The following is a 26,894-nucleotide window of genomic DNA, read 5'->3' on the forward strand; positions in this document are numbered from 1 at the left end:
GAAGTCAGCATACACACACACAGACACTGAGATACGCTCAAACTGTAGGCTCTTGCTCTCCCCACACGTGACAGCCTGCTGCTCTGAGGCCTCGCCACATGCCGCTACTCACAGGCTTGGCACAGTATCATCTTTTTGGTTCATTTGATGGGTAATCAGATACAGTTATAAAGACCAGTTAGGCCTTGTATTTGCTTTTGGTAGCTGTAGTTTTTGTAGTGTTTAATGATTTCAAAGGCTGCTTGTAGCTGTAGGTCAAAGCTAGGTCATTGGAAAACATTAACTGTAGGTGTTATCTACAGTAGGTCTGTGAGAGTCGTACCTACAGAGCGTGCCTGTGTCGCTGGGGGATGTGCAATGAGAAAAGACAGAAGACAGCCTGTCTTTAAAGCCTGACCTCTAATTATCACCCACAGAGCTGTCGAGATCAAGGGAGAAGGGGTGAGCGAGCAAGGGAGGAACGTTTATGCAAAACAAGAAGAAAATAAAAAGCCCACGCTGGCTTAGAACTAGGTTTAGGTGTGTAACTGTGTTTTTAGTGATCTGACTACTTGACATGCATCCCGTCATTTATTTATTTTATTAAAAGCTGTGGGATCAGCCGAACAAAGTATTAATCAGCTGACCTACATTTTAACCACAAAAGATGTTTAACCAGCTGAAAGCCTTTTTGATTGTATTTGTCTGTACAAAACAAAAACATATGCACATGCGTTTGTCATTCAGAAATGATTTCACGTGGCCAGTACAGTAGTCACGATAGCATTTGTTAAAATACACATTTTTTGTGTTGCCGCTGCAAAGACTATGTTGACCGTTTTGTAATATTTGAGTTGAGGCGCTGGTGATGAAAAGATTTGTCTCAAATAAGGTTAAAGGTTAAATGTTTTGAAAAAGTGCAAGTATATTTACTAGTGCAAAGTTGGATCGTCACGTTCTTGTTTCATCTCTTCCTTTTTATTAAACCTTCTTTGTCCTTGGGTGTCTGTCTTTCCACTACATCACGGTCATTTCCTGTCACAAACAGCGCCAGATGCTCATAAAGTGATAGCTCAGTATGGTAGATGGTACAGCACTGTTAATTCACTGGCTGGGGAAAGTCTGCGTAATGTCACTGGGTTCATTGCCTATTGATTTTCTAAAAAGAAATGCTTTTGTTAGATGATATGGCACCGTTAAACTATTTTCTTTTTGTTTGCATTATGTTGCTGGTATAAATCAGATGCATGCGGCCTTCTTGTCTGGAAGAGTGGGTGTATTTGGGATATAGAATTATCTTCTCACTTCCTCTTGTGCCAACTTAATAAAAACTGTATTGACTGATTAACAGGGATACCAGCATGGAGCTCAAAACCATGGAATTACTCAAAGGTTTAACCCTGATCTGTGTGTGTGTGTGTGTGTCAGTGTGTGTGTGTCAGTGTGAGGGGGAGAGAGTTAAAATATAGAAACTCCCTGTTTTAGGAAGCAGAGCCTTGTGCAAAGACTGGCATTTAAAATTTGAGCAAGTAGACATCAAACTTTAATTGTAGTTTGGCAGTTTTTGCTTTCTTTCGTCCTTTAAAAACATCTACTGTGCTCCACTTCTGCTGCTCTAAACTACCGCGGAGCTACACTATCCCTTTATTGACCTTCATGAGAGTCTGAACATCAGCGGCATGTTAAGTGATGGTGTGAAGGGGCTGTTAGTCATGTTCCCTCGACAACACACACACACACACACACGCACACACACACATATATATTACTGTCCCTCCACAGGCATTGTCACCAGTCTCTGCTTAAACAGCCAACCTGCTGAGTGAAAGCGGTGTATATCGAGCTGCTGTGACATGCTGCTGTAATGTGTGTATGTGCAGGTTATTGCAGAGCATGTGCGATCATCCCAGCCCCTCTTAGAGCCAGATCAATACTGTCCCGCTTTCCCCTGGGAGGCTTGATGAGAGCCCAGAGAAAGTGAGGACAACCTTGATTCAGTCTTCCATGGCATTACATTACTGAAGTACCACAGACAAGCTCTCCGGTGATTAACAGGCATCACAAACGCATAACCAAAATGAAAATTAACACTTATTCTGTTTCTGTAAAATGGTAGTGAAGAGGAAACACAATTATGTAAGAAGTCTGGAGGCAAAGCGGAAGACCAGGTTGACACTCTATGCGTAAAGTTGGCTGGAGATGATCTTCGATAGGTGTCGAGCGATGTGGCTTTTTGAAGACCGATTATTAGTAATCATGAAGACTGAGAAAAGATATCTGGAGCAGATATACATTTACAACAAAAAATAAAGAAATTTTGCTGTCAGATTTTGTTATAATATTTGATTATAAAATAGAACTTCAGTTTTTACTTTTAATGCATTAAAACACGTCATAGCAGGAAATCAGTCATTCAAAACCACTATAAATATGTCTTAATGCTGAAGTGCTAATTGTTTATTTTATTTTATTATTTGTCTAAGCATTATGTGCTTTATGTCTTTTGTGTTTGACACACCATATTATGATGTTGCTTTTGTGCACGAAGACTTTCATAAAGATTTAGCCCTTCTTTTCATACAGTAAAGAGACCTGCTATAATATTCGAATGGCAGAAGGTTAATTTGCCTAAGAGTTTGAACTCTGAGAGCATGAATGGTATATATGTGTGTGTGTGTATGTGTGTGTGCTGTGCGTACTAAAGAGAAGGAGGCAACGGTACAGCTTAATGGGCTGTCACATCCCTCAGTGCACACCTCAACACACTGACCCACTTTGGCTCTGACTTTGGTGCATCTGTGGCATGCTTTTCAAATGCATCAAGCCCTGCTTCTGCTAGGCAGAGCAGAAAGCACACGTCTTTACAGTGCATGCATTATACAGGCAGTGACAAAAAGGACCTACTGCAGCTTTATTATAAAGCACGGCAGAGGAGAAGATGATTGTGCTGTGCAGGGGAAAGGCTGGCATTATTACTTGTTTGCTATTAAGACCTCTCCGAGAGAGGGAGACTCGTTTAATGCTGTTACAGAGAGAACAGATTGAGAAGTGATGCTTGGCTTGCAGGGCTGTTAGGTGTCAAAGAAAAGGCCTTAAGTTCTTTAGACAGGGACTGGCAGAGTTGTCACAGCGGCTCTGTTAACACTGAATGCTACACAAGTCTTGTGTGATCCTTTATTCAGTCTCGCGGCTTGTGACCTTTCCCCGATCACGCAGTTTCTGTGTCGGTCCTGCACATACCCATTGCGCTTAAAGGAGACCTGTTGTGCTCATTTTCAACTCCCCATTTTTATTCTTGGACTTCACTAGAGTACCTTTTGTTGTCTAAAACGAGCTTTTCCAGCTCTGTGCCTTTGATAGTTTGTACCTCGCAATGAGAAGAAGAAAATTAATATACATGGAAAAGTAAATAAGACAAATTTTTGAGTGAGAGCAGTTTCATGCATTGAGGTTTATAATGGCAAGTTTTTACTGTTTCCAGGATGTAGGGCCATCTGGGTTGCACTGTTACAGATTTGTCATGGGTATCTTACACAATTCCAGGGGCATATGGGTACAGCAGCAGATGTTGGTTTAAAAAAAAAAATGCTATTATGGCAGTTTTAGAAGCATTGTAACCAGTGTTGATCCATAAAGCCATATTAAATTTCCTGTTTTCCTTTGCTCATGAAATGAGGTTGAGGTGAGGATTAAAGGCGCAGCAGACACAAAGGACATGCTGGACAGAGGTGATGGGAGACCTGTTTTTCAGGGCTGCTGTAGATGGGAATGTAAAAGGTCAGTGCAGGATGTTTAATGTGTTGTCACGTGCGCAAATGTGCATGACTGCTACACACAAAAAAACACTTGCTAATACACATTCTGCCCTTCAGTATTGAGGTAGTCTGGGCTTTTTGTGTGTGAACTGCAGTATGTGAATGTCAAAAGGTAGTCTGGAATACAATGAATACAAGCAGGGAGAGGCAGCCAATTCAGAGCGAAATCCGATTCAGCACCACCTGCTATGCAGTCTTATGAGTCACATTTAGCTTAATGACGATCCTCTCCGACAAGCTCCAACATGAATCATTTCATTTTCTGTCACTCTTCCTCTGTTATTCCTCACTTCCTCCTCTGATTCCGGCTGTCCCCTCTTCAAGGCTTGTCCCTGTGATGCTGAGACATGGTCAGGCCATCTTGTTATTCATCTTGCTTCCCAGACACACACCTGTGCTTTCCAACCGGGTGCATGTTTCTCTGTCAGCTGAGAATATAAACATTCCCAGGTCTTAAACCTCAGAAAGCCAAGTGTTAGGGCACACCTGTGTGGACCAACTGCAGCACATTTCTGCTCAGCTGAGAGTCTGGGGTTCAGGAATCTCAGACATAAGGACATTTAAATCAAGAGCACCAGCTAGTTAGGACTGGATAGGGATGGAATGAGTCAGAAGTGACTGTTTAATAGCAGGAGGTGTGGGTGTCATAAGAAGCTGTAAAACTAGATGTAAACTAGTCCAGGATGGTTAAACTTCAGCAGTTCTAACAAAGAACAAAATGAGTGATGGCAGATGAGCAGAAACCTGCTGTTACCAGGGGCTATTTACACCGCTCAGGGTTGATAATACTTTGACAATAACACGCTGAGTATAGATGCGAGCCTTTGTTAAGGTTATGCACACAGATGCTATTTCTGTCTTCATAGCACAGACACGTCTTTTTTTTTTTTTTTTTTTTGAAGCAGTATTGGGGGTGGGGTGGGGCAAAAAAAAAAGCCTTCATACTGTTTTTTGGAACACTTTATAAGCTTATGTCAGTAAAGGTTTATAGTTTACCTTGGACAGTGGAAATCTTAGTGTAGCATTAGTTGTGCTTGTGAACTTTGTTCTCTCTGGCATGATAACAACTTAGAGGGAATGTAAAGAGCCAGTCTAACACACAAGCTTTGATCTCTTATACTAGTGAGACACCTACTGGCCAATGTGAGTTATGCAGCATCTGGAGGCACAGAAGATGGGATTTAGACTTGATATGTGAAGCTGGCTGCAGACAGTCTGCAATATATTACAAAGATGTCATCAGATCAGGTGATTGGTTAGCTTAAAACTCAAAAACCTGACATGCTTTTTGTTGTTTGGCTTCAAGGTGTGCACCTTTTTTAGCTGATAATACTACTTTGAGTAGGGATTATATAGTACCTTGAATGATGCTACTTTTTAAAATCATTGTCATTATCAAAACAATGTGAGATAAAGAAGCTACCATGTGACTCCTTCAGCCAATCAACTGCCAGATTGCTGTATATACAGAGGTGGATAAAAATGTGATTCTTCCATTAAAGAAAGGAACCACAACGGTCACTGAAATAACTTGAAACTGACAAAAGTAATAAATAAATAAATTAGTGAAAATTAATGAATGAAAGTTAGACATTGCTTTTGAATTGTGGCTCAACAGAATTCGTTTAGAAAAACAAGCTAATGAAACTGGCCTCAACAAAAATGATGCTACCCTTAACTGAACATTTTGTTGAACAACCTGCAATTACCAGAATCAAGAAATGTCTGTAACGCCAGTGAGACTCCTGCACCTGTCCACAGGTATTTTGGCCCACTCTGCATAAGCAAATTGCTCCAGCTGTCTCAGGTTTGAAGGTTGCCTTCAACAGACTGCATGTTTCAGTTCCTTTTACAGATGTTCAATGGGATTTAGATCAGGGCTCATAAAAGGTGACTTCAGAATAGTCCAGTGTTTTGTTCTTAGCCGTTCCTGGGTGGTTTTAGCTCTGTGTTTTGGGTCCTGTTGGAGAACCCTTGACCTGCAACGGAGACAAAGCTTTCTGACACTGGGCATCACATTTTGCTCTAGAATTGCTTGATAGTTGCAAGATTTCATTGTACCCTGCACAGATTCAAGACACCCTGTTCCAGATGCAGCAAAGCGGACCGAGAACATAACCGAGCCTCGTCCCTGTTTCACAGAAGGTACACACAGTAGGTCTGTGAACATAGAGCTGATGTGACTTCCTAAAAAGCTCCAGTTTTGTCTCATCTGTTCAAAGGACATTTGGCATTCCAGTCTGGCTTTTTATTTTTTACGTTCGACAGCGGCGTCCTCCTCGGTCGTCTTCCATTAAGTCCACTTTGGCTCAAACGTCAACAGATGCTATCTGACGCTGATGTACCTTGACCTTGGAGTTCACCTCTAATCTCTTTGGAAGCTGTTCTGGGCTCTTTAGTCAACATTCATATTAGCTGTCGCTTCAATTTGTCATCAGTTTTCCTCTTACATCCAGGAAGGTTGGTTACAGTCCTGTGGACCTCAGACTTCTGAATAATATGAGCAACTGTAGTCGCAGGAACATCAAGCTGCTTGGAGATGGTCTTATACTCTTATAGCTTTAACATGCTTGTCAATAATTCTTTCTGATCACCTGAGACCGCTCTCTCCTTAGCTTTCTGTGGTCCATGTTCAGTGCGGTACACACTGATACCAAACAACACCGTGACTACTTTTCCCCATCTGTGATGCTAATTGCAGGACACACCTTAATTTAACATGTCATTATTGACCAGGCAAGTTTCTTTAAATGTATTTATTTCTTTTTTAAATAATTCTGTTGAACCACAATTCAAAAGCAGTGTCTGATTTTCATTAATTAATTTTCAGGCAGTTTTTATTAATACTTTTTTTTTTTTTCAGTTTCAAGTTATTTCAGTGACCACCAATTTTGTCCACGTTTGTAAATTACACGATTTCTCACACTCTGAAAACCACAAGGCAAACATGTTAAACATGTCTTGTTGATGTGGTTGGAATAATTGTGAAACAAGTGCTACTTATGCTGATTAACACGAGACAAAAAAACCCCCAAAAAAAACAGATTGGTCATGTTGCCTAATCAGGGGTTGCATTTTTTTTTTGGTTCAGCAACTCTACACCAATCCACCAAGCACAATTTTTATACTTATGAAGATGTACTTCTTCTGTCAAACTAAGCATATATCCTGTGCTTACATCCCGAATATCTTTTATACATTTTGTGAACAGTTTTGGTAAAACGGAGACGCAGCACCTGAAAATAAAAACAGCTCATATCTGCGCCTTCCATTCAACACATTCTCCAAAAACAAAAAAAGTCATATCCAGAGGGAGAAATAAAACGGTAAGCACAGCAAACGGGCTGTTCAAATTCATTTTTTAGGTTCTTTAAAAAGACAGACAAAACAAACTGACATTCTGCCTGATCTGAGTCTATCATGTATTATTCATAACATATTCGCATCTGTAATGGAAAATTGGACTTTTTTCCCTTTATTAAAAAAAAAAAAAAAAAAAAAGGAATACTGAGGTGTGTGTGTGTGTGTGTGTGTGTGTGTGTGTGTGTGTGTGTGTGTGTGTGAGCACGCGCACACGCCCGGATGCACTTTTTTTTTTTTTATAATATAATTGTATCTAACTGCCAGGACTTCCTGGTGACCAGGGCTTCTGTTTGCTCAGGAGATGCAGAGCAAAAGTTTCCATTAGAATACGAATTACAGATCCTGCAGTAGCTGCTATTCTGTTCTGTGCTTAAACAAATCAGACCGATTTATTTATTTGGCTTCTACCCTTTCATTTTTTTTTTTTTGGCTGTGTTTGTTACTTATGGCTGCGTGGGTTTTCTTCATGTTCAGAACAGTCATGTTGCCTTTCTTTCCATCTCCTCCTTTTCTTTCTTTTGTTCCTTTCATTCACACAGACAGCGGGGACCAGCCTTAGAGAAAGACAGGACTCCAGAGACAGAGAGAGGGATACAGAACAACAGCCTAACTTCACTTCAAGCATTATGCACATCTGACACCCATCTGGTAAGTGTGGCCTTGTATGTGGAAGAACATTTTGTGTGTGTGTGTTTTAAAAGGGTGTGCAGCTCTGTAGGGTTGCGTGTTACTCATTTTTAGTTATCTGAAGATCAACATCATTACTTATTTTAAACAGTCTGTGAAGGCATAGACTGAGTCTAACACTGTGTATATGTAGATCAATGTTTTATAAACTCAGTGGTTTGTAGATGAGTTGCATATGTATAGAGTCTTTATAAAATACCAGATTATGGCCAGGATCCTTGGATTAAAAAAAACTGTGTATGCTTAAGCTCACATTTTGCTGTAGCCAAAACACACAAATAATATTTTTTTTAATGAATGTCTAAGTTCAACCTAGACAAAAGGACAAGACACACGCTGTTACTGGGCCAGTAAATAAGGTAATTACAGATGTATGATTTTTATATACAACAGACTGACTTGTAAACACAGGCCAGCTATTCCTTCCTGTACGATTGTCAAACAGTGTGATGGTAGCTGAATTGATATACTGGCGTTTACTCTTGTCTTGGCAGAATGCAACTGTAGAAGGAAATTAATGGTTGTTTAAGGACAGACATTTTAAGCTTTAGCAAGCTGAAAAGGCAGATCAGGCAGACAGGCACACACCCCCACAGACATGCAGGCCTGCATTGTACTGAAGGGATGCCTCTGAGGGCCTTCAGTATTCTAAGCAGCTCCTTATTTTTCATTATTGCCTCTCGGTGTGCTTTTGGCTAATAATGGTCTCTGAGGTGTTTTTTTTTTTTTTTTTTTTTGTGCTGAGCAGAGAAGAATATTAAAGCGTACAAGAATATTCATAAGATATCACTTATGTGAAAATTTCACTTTATCTATCTATAGGAGGATTAGGCACATCTCCAGTTTAAACTGATTTCAATTTATGGTTTTCCAGTTGCAGTGATTAATGTGAGGAAAATGCTACAAGTGCTCTTTTAAAGTAGACTTTGAAAATACAACTTCTGTGTAGACTGGATATAAGAGTTTAAAATAATTTAGAGAGAAAACAAAAAAGACCAGAAAGAAAGCAAATGTTTGGTAGGAAATCTGGCCTGGATAGGAGCCAGTGAATTGCACTAGGTCAGGTAAGCTGTTTATGCTTAACAAACCACAAACCCCTTTCACAGATCTTTTCTTAATGCTCAGCTTAAGCTCCTTCTGTCCCATCCTTCCTCGAGCGTAGTAAAGGCAGGCTGTAAATGTGTACATCCATATGGCGTGCACAGGCCTTCTGGACCAACAGCTGAACCTCACAACCCTTTACTCAGGGTTCTTTACACCATAACTAATTTTCTGAGGGTAAATTTTGCTCAGCAATAAGGAGAGTATGTATCAGTCAACCTATTTCAACCAGTTGATGGTCCTTTTGCTGCAATCTGAGGGGTTTGAATGGTGGTAATAATAATCGGGATATCGTGCACAATTTACTCACTGTCGTGAGTGTGTGTTTTTTGTCAGAGGGCCAGGCGGGCTTTGCTGCAGCTGAGGATGATGAATGGTCTCCTGCACTAGAAGTAGATGGTGTGGGAATGATGGACCTCCCTAATGGCCAATCCAGCATCTCCACCACCGGTGCAACAGTCTCTGAGGTAAGGCCACATCCTCTTTATGCTGCAACACTGAAAGTTTTAGTGTGTAATTATCATATATTAGTATTATTCAGCTGATATTAATTCATAACATTTTTATGTGTTCTGTTTAGTTTTGCTTAGTGCTCATTTTGGTTGTTTACAAGCCTGAAAACCTTATATACGTTACATACGTCACCACTCTTCATTTGATAACCTGGTTTTTAGAGGCACAGCCATCACTGTGTGTGTGTGTGTGTGTGTGTGTGTGTGTGTGTGTGTGTGTGTGTGTGTGTGTGTGTCTGTGTGTCTGTGTGTGTGTGTGTGTTTGACTTCCAGAAGAGCAGCAGCTCAGAATCTCTCAGTGATAAAGGATCTTCGGAGCTGAAGAAGAGTTTTGACGCAGTTGTGTTTGATGTACTGAAGGTCACTCCTGAGGAGTATGCAGTAAGTGAAGTTACTGTCTCTTCTTTTTTGATTCATCTGCATATATGAGTGTTTGTAAATGTGTGTGTATAAGCGAAAATATGATGTGCTGACTTAAGACAGGAAGAGATGGGGTGATGGAGGGGGAAATGGGGTCAGAGTTTGCATCAGTAATAATTGATGATGTTTGGCAGTGGCAAGCAGCTGCTGATAGTTCCCCTAGCTGTCTGTGATCCATCTTTTCAGTGTCATCTCTGGAAAAAAGAAACTCTGAACAAAGTTGCATTTCTGTTGAACTAGCTTTACCGCTACAGGATTTTCCCATTAAAAATTCAAAGGAAAAACAGTTTTCTAATGTCTGCAATCTTTTTTTTTTTTAAATTATTATTATTTTTTTAATGCTTTTGCTCATGTCTTGTTGTGAACCGTGCAACCACAAGAGGTCGCTCTCTGCCTTATTTTAATCACTCCCTCATATTAATGATTTTCAAGGTGCTGGCAGTAAAATAAAGGAGTTTTGGGAGCAATGAGCACATGTCACAGACACACTCTAACAGAAGCAGTGTTTCAGTTGTTGAGTTGTTATTACGTTGACCTTCTTTATGACAAAATGGAATTTGGAGGAATTGTGACAAATTTTTGTGAGTATTTTTCAGTTTGAGCAAAACATGTCTCACAATTGTGTTTTTTTTTTTTAATCTTTCAGGGCCAGATTACGCTCATGGATGCTCCTGTGTTCAAAGCCATCCAGCCAGAGGTGAGCAGTCAATGGATCTGTGGAGAGAGAAAAACAATGTTAACAGCATTATAATTATTCAATCTGAGTGGAAGAAATCAAGTGAATTAAGTTACTGACAAGTCACTTTCAATCCTTTGGAGTGCTTTTAGAAATCTTTAAAAACGACTGTCCATATATGTTGTTAAGGGAGTATCTAAGATGGTCAGCTATTTAAACACACTTGCAGCTCTGCCTACTAACAAATCCAAGTAAGAGATTTGTGGCAGTAACAGAAGGGTGTATATATAAGGAGATGACTGAAAGAATGATAAAATAGTTTATCAAACACACAGTCAAAAGGCTGGTGGGAGTATTCAAGTCTGGGGATCTTTTGTTGGACACTTGGACCACATTGACTGCACAAGGAGCAGTAGTGCTCCTATCTTCGGTCGTGCTCCTGCCTCTGGTTTGCATCTCTGTTGTTTGTGATCATTAACCTGCTGCAGTATCATCAATCCCTCTCTGCAAAATGGATCCAGGGAGTGCTGACTATCATGGGCTTTCCTCCTCACATGCCTGACCACAAACTTGTTGAAATTTTATGGAGCACTTAAACTCAGACTGCCAAGCATTTTGGGTCATTGTCAGATCATGCTGGGATAACATCGGTTATTAGGTTTTGTTCAAACTTGAATCCATGGAAATTCGAGTGTGTGCTGTCATCAAGGCAAACGGGGAACAGAACAAGTCTAAAATCAATGTACGGTTTTAGAAACTCATTTTTTTTTTTAAAGCTGATATTATTTTTAATGACACTGAGTAATAAATTCAAAAACAAATGTAGGCACATTAGTTGTGGTGACCACGTTAACGTCTTTGTACAGAAGAAATATCTTCATTGGTGGCCCCAGACTTTTGGACCACATTGTATGTATACTTAACATGGCAAGAGGGAATTGCTCTTTTTCTCTTTGTGTGAAAAGGAAGAGAAAGTGTGTGTGTGTGTGTGTGTGTGTGTGTGTGTGTGTGTGTGTGTGTGTGTGTGTGTGTGTGTGTGTGTGTGTGTGTGTGTGTGGTTTATATCCAACTGCCATGTTTTGCAAAATAAGCCACTGTCATCACAGCTCCCACGCGCTGTCACGTCAGTTATACAGAAAAAGGGCATCTGCATCTCACCTATTTTTGCACACCGTGGTTGTTGTGTAAGTGAGAGCTCATACTACTTCTCTCAGTTCTGTTAGGCCCTTTCCTGACAGCAGGCATGGATAACCCATGTTTAAGGTTGGCCGCAGTGACCTTATAAAAGCTGGATACAGACCACAGCCCAGTGTAATGTGGTTTAGTCTGACTCCTGCTCCTGCATATGTTCAGCATTGCATTTCTCAGCTAATGGCACACTAACTTATCTGGCCTGATATCAGACTGATGTTTTAATTAATGAGGCTTCATATAGTACAGCATGCCCTTTTGAGTCTTGCTGTTTGTGTCTGAGCAATGGGAAAGGGGAAAAAAAAACAGAGTGAAATTCCTTAATAACAGCAGGCCTCGTCTGTCTTGTTTGTTGTGAAGTACCTTGCAGACTGACTTGAAGTGGGAATGAAGGGGAAAGTGAACGAGGGGGGCATTTGGAATGGAGCCATTGCTCTGATTGAGGGAGGGGGGTGCTGAGAAGGTGATGAATGCTGTAGTCTGGAGGGAGAGAAGGAACCCAGAATACCATATGTAGAGTGATCCAGCAGGGTCCCGGCAGGTGGTAGAGTGGACTAGCGAGGCTTTTTCTGCTCTCGCTGTGCTTTTCTTTCAGGACGTTTGCTGAAAAAAGGTACATGGTTAACTGTGAACTGAACTCAGTGAGAGTTTCCAGTGCTGTCAACCTTCTTTCCTCTCCTCACAGACACATGATGGGAGGGGAGGGGGGGGCAGGCGTGTGTGGTTCATGCACTCCTGCCAATTTGCTCTGCTCACTGCCCAAATAGGAAACTGTTAAATAACTTTCTTATTTTTTTCCTTGAGTTGTGCAATAGTAACATTTTTTTGTTTTGTTTTAGTATAAAGATATACACTCCTTTTTAGACACTGTGCTACAACAATGAAGTCAAAATCTACACACAGTAGCTAAATTACAGCTTAATGATTAATGGGGAAAAGCTATGGACATATTGGGGTTTAAAGGCATATTAATGTAGAACAGATTTTTATTTTCCCTGCATCCTTCTGATAGGATGAGAGTGGAATGAAGGTTAAAGTTTTTGTTTCCCTGATATGATATATTGTCATTCTTGTTTTATTGAATGGATTTGAGGGAGTCAACATTGAATTAGATATTGTGGCATTTCTGAGTTGTTGACACATCCCGATGTTGCTCAGATGTTTTGAGTTGATATTTAAGTTTTTGCATAATCAGCAGGTCAAATATTCCTCCAGATTTGTTCCAAGTGTTCTTAGGATGTAGCATTGATGAATATTTTTTACAACATACCGCTATATTATGAATACTATTTGCCTTCACCCATAAAAAAAGCAAAAATGTAACTGATTTAAATGTATCTTTGGAGCTATACACAGCTCCCAGTGTTCCTGATAAGTTTGGATTGCTCCCTGGAAGTCTGTTTTTTTTTTGACCACTTGCATGTGCCCATCTGCATTAAGTGCTGAATGTCATCCAACCTTCAACTTGAATTTCCTTTTTGAGGAAGAGGACCAAGTCACAAAGAGCCAAATTTGGCAAGCAAGGCAGGTGGTGAGGGATGACTGAAAACTCAGAGTTTTTTGTTTTTGCCGTTCGATCTCTTAATGAGCTGTGCCACAGTTCAGGTAATTTGCAGCAAGCGTTGTATCTGAAATGCCTCAGGATGCTAACGGTAGAACTCCACGTTGGCAGTCTTGGACTTGGATGATATTGTAGATTTTTTTTTCACTGAAAACGGCTGTTTTAGCCAGAGACCCAGTTCTCTCATCTCATCTGTCACCACAAGTGATTCTCAATGGGTCAGTTTGACCCTCCCTTTAACTTGATTTTTGCTCCTTGGGTAAGTTCAATGAAAATGTGCAGTTGGTCATAATTGGGTTCCAGGGAGAGCTCTAAATATAGCAGAAACATTGGAAGCGGTTCAAATGTGCACAAGGAGACGACTGTAAATGCTTTGCTTGGTTTTTGCTTTTTATTGACAGTTATTAAACTTTTTGATTGGATCTCCTGTAAATGTCTTTATGCCAGATTTACTATAGATAATCCAAGCTTGTCCATTAGTCTTATAACTGCATAATATAAAAAATAGCAGCTTAAAATTTGAACTGCTCTACTGCTACTGCAGTTAATTCCATAATAACTTCACTAACTACTTGAAATGGCTGAAATGACCATAAACTAGCTGTGATTTGGCCTTTAGGTGTCTGCGTTTAAGCTTTTTATTTTTCCTCTCTCCATAAACACATCATAACTGTCTTAATAATAATAGTGTGTGAGTTTATGCGAGACGGCGAGCCACAGAGAGAAAGTCTGTGTTTTAAATGGTATTTTTTTGCATGCATATATGACACACAAACAGATATTCTGCCATGAGTTTGCAAATTTAGCAGAGACAAGATTATTTTAAAACAGAGGTTCTCATTAATTCAAGTATTTCAGTCATGACTTGAAGCATATGTATGGAGAGGAGCCTGAAAGGTCTAGCCAAGTCCTCTGGAAGAAGAAGAAAAGATAAGTCTGTCACAATATCAATAAAAGATTGCATGGGAACCATAGATGGATACAGGAAAACTGTGCAGAGAGAAAGTAAAATGCCTGGCCAGCCCCTCTAGGTAGGAAGGGTAGTTTTCTCCCTCTATCTTTTTATTGGAAAAGCCTCACAAGAACCAGGTTTAAAAGATCAGAGTTGAACATGTCAGTCCTACACGGCCGAGACAAACACAGAATCTAAACACATCTGCTTCCCATGATACAAAAGTGACAGCTCACAAGCCCCTGCCATACACGAGGGTTGCTGTAATTTACTTCCACTACGTAATGGACCCTCATCACTACAATAGTTTTTTTTTTTTTTGGTCTGGAAAGTGCATAAAGAAACGAACAGAGTTTGAGAGCATTGCCAGTGTCTTTGTGCTCTGTTTGGAAAAGAGGTACAAATGATGAAAACACCAGAAGATATTTTTCGATGGTAAAATAATCTATACTGCGGAGCAGACTGATCTACAACCCCCAAATGAATTTCTGTTATGTTCCTTGGCTGTTGGTTTTCCATTAAAATGACAAGATGGATCACAGAGAGAGGGGGGGGAGGAATGGTTGTGGGGGTCTTGTGGCAAATCTTTTTCTCTCCATCTAAATTCACAAAGCAGTGACTGCTAATGGATTATAGCATTGGCTGGTGTTTACTGAGAGTGACCTGGAATGCATAGCTGCTCACTATAGTGTGGATGATCAGCTGACAAGAGTAAAAAAAATTTTCTTCTCTTTTATTTTTTTCAGTCCCAGCAGGGTATTCCTAATTTCATAATCAGATCTGCAGCTAGATATTATGAAATAAAAGCTAAGGGGGAAAAAAAAGAGTAATTGAGTGATCCAGGGGGGGCTTGAGAGGGAGAGGGTTGCCTTTTGTTTTTAACACAGTCATGACAACAGCCAAGTATGTAATTTTGTGGCTTTTGCTGGCAGGTTGCGCTTCTCAGGGAGCTGCTATCAGATTGCACTTTACGTACCACTGAAAACTGTCAGATTCTCACGCACCCAAGGTAGAACTCCTCCAGGCTGAGGATCATGATGATGATGATGATGATGATGATGACTTTGTAGTTGGATGCAAGTAATGTTTCTCTTTCTTGGCTGAGTGTTTTCCAGCATTGGATGACAGATAAAGAAAGACTTAGTAACATGTTATTTTTCTGTCATACAGTCTGTAACAGAGGCATCAAGTATAGCTTTCTGTAGATCCTCATAGTCTGCACAGGACTAATGTAGGGATTAAACTTTAATTGCTACACAACGAACACCGAGGGGAATCCTTCCTACACTGCAGCCTGTCAAGCATGATGGTCTGGACACGCTGATCATGCTGAAAATTGGAGAAAAGTAATGATTTGGTAGTACAAGCAGAAAAACCACACGGACACATTTTCCATTGTCTAAGATGATTTAGTCCAGCCTCCAGTATGTTCTTAATTATATTTGATGTGTGTTTGTGTGTGTAAGCGTATATCATCTTTAACAAATGAAGTTTGAGATCTTCTTTATAGCAACATGTCTTTTCTGGTTTGACTATAATAACATAAAATACATGTACTAAATTATATAAATAAATGTACTCCTAGAAAAGTAATTCTTTCCATGGTGTGCACAGCCAGGTAATGGAGGCTGCTGCTGGCTTCTGAGTGCCTGCCAAGTCTGTAGTTCATGACTCTGAGACAAAAATGTCTTTTATTGGTCTTCCTCCTTTCTCTTTTCTTGACATCTCCTGTAGTCTGTTGTCTTTTTTTTTTTTTTTGGTCTTTAGAACAGAAATCAACTAGCAAATCAATACATTTGGTATAATTTAGCAGTCCTAAGGTGTGGATCGGTGCACAGACACAATCACAGTCCCAGTGTAGACCTTCCCGTCACTTGCAGTAAATCTTATCTCTACGGTCACCTCTCTTCTTTCATTAAGGTTCGTTGCACAATCTCACTGCCTCCCCCTTTCCCGTCTCTTTCCATTCTGTTTCTCATCTTTTATCAGCTCTTCCTTTCTTGGCCTGTGGCCTTTAACTGTTTCCCGTTGTCTCGACACAGGTTTCCATTAACAAAGTAGACAAAGACAAAAAGGAAGCGCTGCGATGGCTGACATGAGCTCATTGCAGTTGGTGGCCTAGCTGCAGCTGATTATTTTATTTAGCTTTTACTACTTTTCTAGAATACAAGAATACTTACTCTACCTCTCTTTAAACCAAATCACATTGAATTGATTACGTCGTGATTATGTTAATGTCTTTGTTTGGATTATGAAGACCACTCTTTTTACCCTTTTATCAGCCAGAGGTGACATCAGATTTCTTTAACAGCTCTCACTTTAACTATACAGACCCAACAGTGTAAATGTATCCGGCTCCTATCAGCCCCATGGGACTGTGCTTTAATGAAAATGCTGCTCAGCCAGACCAGCATGTGGAAATGACAGGCTGGCTCTGGTTTGGCAAAGCAGACTATTTTTTTTTCTTTTTTCCCCCTTTTACTGCAGTCTTTTACTGCAGCATTTAAAACCCTCTTTACCAGAGGTGCTTTGTCAAAGCCGTTCTCCAAAGACTCAACTGTTGTCAGAGTTTGTATTGCCTGAGTGTGAAATGAGGCTATAAAGGAGCTAGGAAAAATAAAGGAAATAAAATCCTAATGGCCTAATGGTCACATAAGGAAACTGGACTAAGTTGTAACACAACTGAAAAAAACAACAGAGCTTAAATCATTTAAAGTAAGGATTTATTTATTTAATCTTTATTTAACCAGGGGGGGGAAAACCTCTCTTATGAGAGTGTCCTGGCCAAGAAAGGAAGCACTACAATCAGTGGAGTTGCATAAACCACACACACACACACACACACACACACACACACACACACACACACACACACACACACACACACACACACACACACACACAATTTGGGATAGACAGAAGGACCCAAGACAATAGCTTCTTACACTTTTCTGAAGTGTGTAAGTCAGTTATTAGCTATAGTTATTAAGTCGCTGAATGTGAGATGTAGAAGAGAGTAAGTCATCAGGTGCAATTCCTGAATGCTTATGTTGAGATACTAACTCGTCTCAGAGAACTGAACTGTAGTAATATGTAAAAGGCTCAGCGGTTGAGGTTTGGATTTTGCTTTTGAGAACATCACCACTTTAGTTTTGTCAGCATTTAAAACACGTTTTAAATCACACTGGTTAAGCTGCTTAGGCGTAGGTGCTGAGGAGTATGTCACCATATCATCAGCATAAAAACAAAAGCTTGTTGTAGTGATATTAGTACCAAGATTGTTTATATCTAAAATGAATAATAGTGGCCCTAGAACAGCACTCTCCGACACTCCTTTTGTCACACAAAGCAAGCTAGAAGCTTTTACATCTCGAGACCTGCCTGATAAAACTGTGATAAAGGCCTTTATCAGGCAGCTGCTGCTTGTTATCTACTGAAACAATGAAACCATTTATCACTTTTAATGCTTCTGTAGTTGTAATTTTTCCTGAAGTCTGACTGGAAGTCACTTAATATTATTTAGAGGACAGGAAGTTTCAGCTGTTCACTAACAAAGGTTTCCAGGACTTGGAAATGGCTCTATGATAATTTAAAATTGAAGGATCCCCACCTTTAAACTAAGGGAGAACAAAAGCAGAATTCCATATGGTTGGAATTTCACTTGTACCTAAAGGAAAAACAAACAAAACTGTCGGGGCAGTACAATCAGCTTTAAAAAGAAAAGCTCCAACTTATCAGGGCCTGCTGATTTTTCTAGTATCTAAAAGTCTGAGGGATTTGTGCACATCTGACACTGTCACTGGGTTAAAACTACAGGATTTGCCGGCCACAGAATTATTATTAAATGCAGCAGAGGAGTGCTGTTGATTTAGAGTGTCAAACAGTGTACCGGCCATTATAAAATGTTCATTAAAGCAACCAAGCATGTCAGCCTTGTGATGCGAGACTTTGGGGAAAGCTTTTTGCCAGTTTTATCATCAGATAATAGATTTTATTGTCTTCCAAAATTTAAAGGCATTATTGAGATTTTTTTTTTCTTGTTTGGGAATGATCCACAACCTGGATTCGAGAATTCTAGTTTTTATGACTGTTGCAACAACACAGTGTTTACTAACGTCATTTGTGCACTGAAGCAGCTGTGGATTTATGCCGCACATTTATACCCATCGATCCTTATAACCCTCTTTGTAATAGATTTAACCAGTTTTCAGATAAACGCCCAGACATGAATGAAGGTTCAGTGTTTCAGTTTTGTGGCCTTGCTGAGTGATGAACACCAAAGTCTGTCTGTGCTCCTTCTCAGGTGTTCAGCCTACCTGGGTGGGCAAGCGGTGGCTTGAGCACACTAACGCAACCACTTTCCGCTAACTATGGGACGTGTTTGTTTTAGGAATCATCACCAAAGTTATGTGGAAGGAAATGAGGGGAGAATGATTGGCGTGATGGCAGGACAAAGGGAAGATATTATTTGAAAAGGACTGATGTAAAATAAACAATTAGTTCTTTTGGTGAGACAGGGCACTATTTTAGCTGCATCCTGTAACATGGACAGCACACTTAAACATACAGGAGTCTCCACATGGTCTAGTAAGCCTTGTGGGAAGATACTGTGTTAGGTTTTCTACAGTGTTTTACCTTATGGTCTCACCACTGTGCCTTCATCTTTGCTCCGTTGCACTCCTTTTTCCTTTTTCCTTTCCTCATCCTGACTCAGGCAAAACGAATCCCAGGCATTACCTCGCCCACGCACGAGTGTCTGCTTTTAACATCTGTATTTGATATGTTGTATCTTTGCCCCCGCTGGCCACTTTAACTTGGAGACTCACTGTTGAATGAGCACAACTTCTCTTTAAAAGCAGACACTGTGATACGGCCCAGTTCAGGGAGCTGTGAGCAGCTGGATGGAGATTGCTGCTTCCAGACAGTCTAACTGCCTCACAGGGGGTATTGTGTGGAGCTGCAGCCTGTATTCAGCTGCTCATATTGTAGCCTAAGTCAGCCAGGCTGGCAGGGATTAGGAAAGCTTGCACAACATTTTTCCTACTGTTATGTCAGTGTCCCTGGCCTGTGGACAGCCTGCAGGGGCAATATACAGGCCTGGGTTCCTCTTGAAAGATCAGTGTGTGGTCTCCAGCTTTACCTAATCGCCGAGGACATCAGCTGAAAGCCATACTGAGTTCAGCCTGGTATTCAGAAAGAAATCTCTGTATGTTTTTGGAATTATTTTATTTATTTATTTTTTTACAGTTTTCAGTTCACTTTGGTGAAAGAAGGAATGCAGTTACTTTCAGTTCTGGTGCTTCCGAAGCTGCTGCTTCTGCTGAAATTAATTTACAAGCTTTTGACTGAAAATCAGTGAGTGACCATTTCAGTTGTGAAGGAATCTAAAATAATACCAAGAGTGTGGGTGCTGTTTGCTGTTTCTGTTTAAGCCTTTAGGTTTCTGCGTGTTCGTTTCTCGAACAGGAATGACATAACACAAACAGGAATAAGGAGTCCAAATATTAAATTTAATAAAGCCATGTCAAACAGTTTACAGATTAATCTGGGTCAGACTGCATACCATACTCGTGTGAGATGGCATGAAGTACTGGCACTTTCTAATTCAAGTTACAGTTGTCATATATTCAGAGCATATCAGTCTTGATTACATCATTTACAAAACAGAATGTGGAAAACAGATAATTTCAACAACAGGGTGACCTCGAAGTCTCCATTTCTATCATTGTGTAGTCTCTATCAGTGTGGCTCATTGTACAGTCAGAACACAAAGTTCATGATGACACAGAACATTATAAGCTTCTGTATTTTTAATCAGTTAAGTTATTTTCCAGACAAATTTCTCAGGGAAGTAAACGTACGTAAGTAAATGTATGTAGCATATATCATATTCCAACAGTTGCCTAGATTAAAATTACTCATGAGCAACTCTTATGCTAATTACAGCTTCTCAAATGCGTGTGCCTAGTGTTTGTTTTTTTTTTGTTTGTTTTATTTTGTTTAAATATATTTTAAGCAAGCTGGATTTCTCAGCAAAGTGCATTGCATGCATTTTTTTTTTTTTTTAATTAAACCCTCAACATTCAACAAATGCACCTTTGCACCAAAATACTTGCTTAGCACTGTTGCCTCACAGCAAAAAGGTCCTGGGTTCAAATCCACCATCTGGCTGGGGACTGTGGAGTTTGCATGTTCTCCTTGTATATTCTCTCCGGGTACTCAGGCATCCTCCCACAGTCCAAAGACATGCAGTTAGTGGGGTTAGGTTAATTGTTGATTCTAAATTGTGTGTTTGCCCTGCGGCAGGGTGTACCACGCCTTTCACCCTATGGTGAAAGAGAGAGGCTCCAGCCCCCAATTGTTTTATTACCACAACACAGTTGCCATGCTGTGCAGCTACTGGAAATGGCATAAAAGGTGGCTGGAAAAGAGGAACAATAGCTAGATCAATAATAATTAGATGATCACACTTAATTTTTTGCTCATTTCTGCATTCAGGGTCAGTTATAGAAAAGTCATTGTTTAGGATACTAATTATTTTTGAGCTCTGGATTGATATTGGCAAGGATTCAGCCAGCTGTTTTCCATGCTGGGAAATCCCAATAGCAATCCTTCCTCCCACGCATGTAAAAGTCTGTCAGTGGAAAACCCTGACTTTGCTTATGAACATGTTTTTTGTTTTGGGGGTGGGAGCGCAGCAGTCATTCATTAGTCTGGCCGAACCTTTGCCTCGATCTTGTCTTCTGCTGTTTTTTCTTCCTCATCTGTGTTTCCGTCCTGCTACATTGTGCTCTGTACCTCCCCTCACAGGGTGACCTCTGACTAGACTGCTAAATACATTGAGTTAAAAGCTGTTGTGTGCGCACGCGCGCACACAAAATCTGCTACGCGGTGCATAACCTTCATGTTCCCTGATTCTGTGTTTTCAGGAGCTATCAAGCTGTGGCTGGAACAAGAAGGAGAAGCACAGCTCTGCTCCAAATGTTGTGGCCTTTACCTGCAGGTTCAACCAGGTGAGACACTAAAGATTGAACTAAATGGGCAGTAAGTATAAATGATAACTTTCACCAAAAAAAAAAAAAAAAAAGAGAGAGAGGAGAAACAGTCCTGCTCTAGGATTATAGATTTACGAGTCTTGGCCATTGAGGAATGGAGGGAATAAAGCTCTTTTTTTCCAGCACATCCTCTTCTTCCATCCGCCATGTACCAGATCATCACTCTAGCTTTCCCAGAGGTGATTGTTTTTAAGCTTTTTGTCATGGTATCTCTTTATAGTCCTTAATGCCTCCTCCCTGCTAGTCACTACAGAGTTACATAAGTATTGTAAATGGTCCCCAGGTGATGCAGCGTTGAGGAAAAGTAGTTTTTTTTGTCCTTGGTTTTTCCTTCTTTCATGAAGTTATTCATGTGCACTGGCATGATCAACAAACAGGAAGTTGTTGGTAATGATTCAAGGGGTAGCCATGCCCTTTAACTCACGTCTAGTGTTTTTGCCAAATTCCTTCGGGACCCACTTTACTGCCCTTAAGTACAAATATGAGATTATTTAACAGGAATGTGTTGCTGTGAAAACTTCCTCATGTATAGAACATCCCAAACGGTGATTCAGGATGTTAGCTGCACACACTCAGCTGCCGGCAGCCAAGGAAAATGAGCTTTTTGGTAATGGGACCTCGACTGGGAGGACAGCGAGTCCCAGAAAGCCCCTTTTGCTTGAGCTGAAGCCATATTCTCTGGTCCTCCGGCCCTTGTTTTGTTGGCGCTCTACTTTGGGAGCCAGTGAAGCAGAAAAAAATTGGCCAGCTCATTTATACAATATGATGAGTGCACAATAATTGCTCCTTAGTTTTGTGAATCTGAAGGTTAATAAAGATTTTATGGTTATGAACCAAAACAAATTAGACTCAACATCAACATGTTAGTATTTTTTTTTTTTTTTCCTTCCCCCCATCTTGTCTTTACAGCGGAAAAGATGTTGGCACATCAGCGAGTGAATCCTGCTATCATCAGCTGCAGTTCCCCTCATTAGCCAAGTCTTCATCTCCATCCCTTCTCTTTCTCCCTTCAGGCCATTAGTTGGTCGCTCCACATATCAGCTTATGGTTGGATCTGTCTGCTTCCTCTTTATTTATGATTATTGACACCTTGGGGCCTTGTAGCTCCATCTGGAGGCCTTGATACGCTCGTAAACACGGCCCCAAAAACATCAGCTTTTTTTTTTCCTTCTCTTTTTCTCAAGAAAAGCTCTTTAAAGACATGACCCTGTCTGGAAAGCCCTCTCTCAGGCACACATAAACGCTTTGGGAACGCACCTATGTGGAGCGCTGCCGTCATGAGTGATCTCATCATTGTGCAGTTTTTGCGACCAAAGCAGACGTAGACACATGCGCTGTAATGAACCCCATAGGGATAGTGATTTTTGGAGACCTGCTCTGTCCAGATTGACCACAGATATCAAGTTAGACCGCTGAGGAAACTAAATGTGAAGCTACAGCATGTTTTTGCTCCCAGATTGGAATCAAATTTAACATTTGCTGGAAAGTCTTTTCTACTGTACAGACGAGGCAGACGTTAAATGTAACAGCATTTGAGTTTTTCATTTTGAAAGTGGGAGCTACTTCTTTATGAGGGGTCATTTCATATTAAAGTGGTCATATTAGGTCATATTAAAGCGGACGCCAGTGGAGTCGGGGTCCACCATCCGTGTGTCTTGTTCCCATTTTCATCACCCTTCTCCACATTGCTTAATGTGAAACGGTGAAAATTAAAAGCACATGGCTCTGTTTCCTGTCAGTACACTACCTCAGAGTAATGTGTGTTTATAAGACAGGACGGGGTGAAGGAGAATGAATTTATCTGTTCACTCCTCAGCTCCTCACCTCTTCCTAGAAGCAAAAACAAGTCTCGGGGCTGTTTCCAGGAAAAAGCCGGCACAGACAGCTGTAAGTTAGAATTTGCGCACATCAAGGATGTTTAAAAGCACAGGGAAGCTGCCGCACACGCGTACTTAATTGATGGATGGACACACGCGAAGAGCACACCTCATGATCTGTTGCCTTCATGGAGGAATGTTGACCACGTAGCCAAAGCCAGTTAATCAAGTAGGGGATAATGTATAAGTGGGAAAAGTGAGAAGATAAATCAGAAACTGATACAAAAAAAAAAGAGTTTGTGTTAGAAGTAAACATAGGGATGGTCAGTCTTTCTCTCTTATCAGAACATGATGTACAGACAGCTGTGGGGTTTGAAAGCCCTTAGAGCCCTACGGCGTTGAAGCTAACTTCCCCTCCCATTACCTCTCCTCTTCCGTTACTCTTCTCCCTTTTCCTCTTTCCATTCTCTCCCTCCCAGGAGCTTAAACACTGATTGATTCACTGACTTGTCTGTGTCTGCAAGCACATGTAATCAGAACTCTGGCTTGCCAGCGTTCTCCCTAAAGAGACAGGTTTCTGACATCACACTAAGTCTAGCCAACTACTCTAAACACATTCACGTATTCCCTGTCTCCTCCTCCTTTTTTGCAGTTGAAGTATTAGGAGTTATGGTGTGTATCTCTTGTGTATTGGCTGGGTTTTCCTCCGAAAGTCTTGTTTTTCCTTGAGCTAATTTCTAATTGACTCCAAACTAGCGTTCCTGCAGTTTGCCGATTGCTCTGCTTTATCAGTTGAACCCAGAGTTGTCACGAACATCTGCATGTCTTGGCTCTTGACTCAAAATCGGGAGATTTCATGACGCAAACTGCCTTCGTCCTTACTTGAAATCCCCACTTTAATTTAAAGGGATATTGTAACATATGAAAGGTAAAGTTTTCTGTAACACTTCTGGTGAGTCGTAATCCTTGTTTGCGTGCATTTTTTCCAGACGAGTTTCTGGGTGGTACGAGAGATCCTCCATGCGCAGACGTTGAAGATCAGAGCTGAGGTGCTGAGTCTGTATATTCGCACTGCCAAGGTACACTAGTCCACCCACCACATGACTTCATTGTTCTAGCCACACGAATGTTTGAACTTAAACGTATGTTTGATGGACTGTAACTATTCACAGAAACTGTGTGACATGAACAACCTCCATGCAGTCATGGCCGTAGTATCAGCATTACAAAGTGCTCCCATCTTCAGGCTTACCAAAACCTGGGCGGTGAGTATATTTACTCTGCTTTGAAGTCACAGGGTTTATTAGTATTAGCTGTTAATAAGCAGGATTTTCCCCCAGGCCTGTACCAAAACAGTGGACACATAAACTGAGACTAATAAAGAAGTAACATGAACTAAGAAGTAACATGAACTAAGAAGTAACGTGACAGAATGAAGAGTTAAAAAAAAAAAAAAAGAGTGAAGCCTTTAAAACATTGAGCAACTTTTAATTTCACACAAGTTTGTCAAGTAAAGTGAGATGTTAACAAATGCGTTCTCCTTGAACTCTGATATTGAGATGGATGTGTCTTGGGGAAATTCCAAGCATCTGTATACAAACTTCACAAGATCGTTATGGACGGGGAACATTTTGAATTCATTATTCAATTGTAAATCAGTGTCCGCTTTCCAAACATGCCTGTCAGTGTTCTCAGTCAAGATGTAGAAGTTGCATAATGGCATAATGATGTTGTGATGTAATGGTGGAAATTTCTCTGGTCCACAAAACCACAGGAGGTTCTTCTTCTTCTTCTTCTTTTTTAAAATATTTTTGTGGTAAAATCTTTCCATTTACGCCTCTTAGTCCTAACGCATTCCTAACCCATTTTAATGCCCTCTTTTGGTTCTCTCCCCATTCTGCTCTTCCTGTTTAGTTACTGAATCGGAAGGACAAGGCAACGTTTGACCGGCTCGACTACCTGATGACCAAAGAAGACAACTATAAACGCCTGAGAGACTACATCAGCAGCCAGAGCATGGTCTCTTGTATACCATACCTAGGTAACAGACACAAATGTACTTGCATACATACCGAGCAACAACTGCCTCATCTCAACTCTCCCTTCTCAATCAGTCTCTTTGTCTTATATAGGTACAGTACTGTGCAAAAGTCTTGTGCCTCTCCTCATTTCCTCATATTTTGCTTTCAAGGAGTCAGACTTTATTGTAATTTATTTATTTTTCTTTGTGGACTGAAAATGAGTGAGTTGCCAGACAGAGAAGCGTGATTCATCACACCAGAGAACACGTCTCCACTGCTCTAGAGTTCAGTGGCGGAATGCTTTACACCACTGCATCTGACACTTTTCATTGCACTTGGTGATGTCAGGCGTGGTGCAGCTGCTTGGCCATTGAAACCCATTGCATGAAGCTCTTTGCACTGTTCTTGAACTAATCTGAAGGCCACATGAAGTTTGGAGGTCTGTAGCGATTGACTCTGCAGAAAATCGGTGACCTCTGTGCACTGTGTGGCTCAGCATCCGCTCAGTCTGCTCTGTGATTTTACGTGGCCTACCACGTCGTGGCTGAGTTGCTGTTGTTCCCAATCGCTTCCATTTTGTTATAATACCACTAACAATTGACTGTGGAATATTTAGTAGCGAGGAAATTTCAAGACTGGACTTGTTGCACAAATGGCATCCTATCACGGTACCACGCTGGAATTCACCGAGCCATTCTTTCACAAATGTTTGTAGAAGCTGTCTGCATGCCTAGGTGCTGGGATTTATACACCTGTGGCTGTGGAAGTGACTGGAACACCTGAATTTAATGATTTGGATGGTTCAGTGAATACTTTTGGCAATATAGTGTATTAGTCAAAAACTTGGCATCTCTCAGAATGGTGTGCAGTGTGACCTTTAAAAAAAAAAAGGCAACTGGACAAAAGAAGTGGGAGGCTGAGGCCTATAAAAACTACAGCAGATGAACATGAATGTCCTGTCCTCAAGAAATGGGGACAAAATGCAGCAACGGCCTGACACGGGACCTGAGATGAATCTCACCCTTCAGTTGACCCATCTACTGGTTACCAAAGCCTCATCAGAAATGGTCTCAGTGGAAAAGTGCCTGTCAAAGAGCCATTCTTAAGAAAGGGAAGCATGGAGAAAAAGCTGAGGTACGCCAAATTACACAAGAACTGGACGGAAAAATAGTTGCAATCCAAATTTGAAATCTTTCATTCAGATCATCTGTAGTCAGTACAAGGTTGTCAGTAGAGAGGTACAACAGTCCTTCATGTAGGGTGGAGAACTATTCCCAAAGACTGCTTAAAAATGACAAGAAAGCTGGGAGCCTGGGTGGCTTAGTGGTGAAGCCGGCGACCACATAAACACGCCGCGTAGCGGTGCGGGCCGCACGGGTCCGCGTCCCGGCCCGTTGCCGATTTGCCCCGCGTGTCTTCCCCTGTATCTTTCCCCCATTTCCTGTCTCTCTCCACTGTCACAAAGAGCCGCTGTGGCCAAAAATGCAAAAAAAAAAAACAAAACATTTTTTTAAATGACAAGAAAGCTTGCCTAAGTGAGCTCACGCTGTGTTGAAGAATAAAGGTGGTCTTACCAAATATTGATTTTAAAGCTTGTTAGAATTATACAAAATCTGTTTTTGCCTTTATATACTGTATTTCTACTTGTTTGCATGTTTCAGTAAATCACTGTAGCCATTTTCTTAAAAAAATATAAAGAAACGTGGGCAGCTCGAGACTTTTGCTGCAGTACTTGTAACCCAAG

At 40.8% G+C, this 26,894-nt stretch overlaps 1 protein-coding gene across 6 annotated transcripts in view; it reads left to right on the forward strand.

Moving 5' to 3' along the window:
* The window catches only part of ralgps2 (Ral GEF with PH domain and SH3 binding motif 2), a 79,400-nt gene that overhangs the window by 15,809 nt on the left and 36,697 nt on the right, over window positions 1–26,894 (forward strand). For 3 of the 6 annotated variants that reach the window (XM_030726677.1, XM_030726682.1, XM_030726678.1), the window contains exons 2-9: window positions 7,697–7,805; window positions 9,282–9,412; window positions 9,731–9,838; window positions 10,524–10,574; window positions 21,187–21,270; window positions 24,119–24,208; window positions 24,302–24,394; window positions 25,044–25,170. In XM_030726677.1, coding sequence (XP_030582537.1) covers window positions 9,353–9,412; window positions 9,731–9,838; window positions 10,524–10,574; window positions 21,187–21,270; window positions 24,119–24,208; window positions 24,302–24,394; window positions 25,044–25,170 — 613 coding nt within the window. In that variant the 5' untranslated portion in view covers window positions 7,697–7,805; window positions 9,282–9,352. Of the gene's footprint in view, window positions 1–3,737; window positions 3,757–5,023; window positions 5,043–7,696; window positions 7,806–8,150; window positions 8,204–9,281; window positions 9,413–9,730; window positions 9,839–10,523; window positions 10,575–21,186; window positions 21,271–24,118; window positions 24,209–24,301; window positions 24,395–25,043; window positions 25,171–26,894 lie in introns of those variants that run through there. The other 3 variants (XM_030726679.1, XM_030726680.1, XM_030726681.1) reach the window with 3 other exon arrangements.

Source organism: Archocentrus centrarchus, chromosome 4 (assembly GCF_007364275.1).
Source record: "Archocentrus centrarchus isolate MPI-CPG fArcCen1 chromosome 4, fArcCen1, whole genome shotgun sequence".
Lineage (NCBI taxonomy): Eukaryota > Metazoa > Chordata > Actinopteri > Cichliformes > Cichlidae > Archocentrus > Archocentrus centrarchus.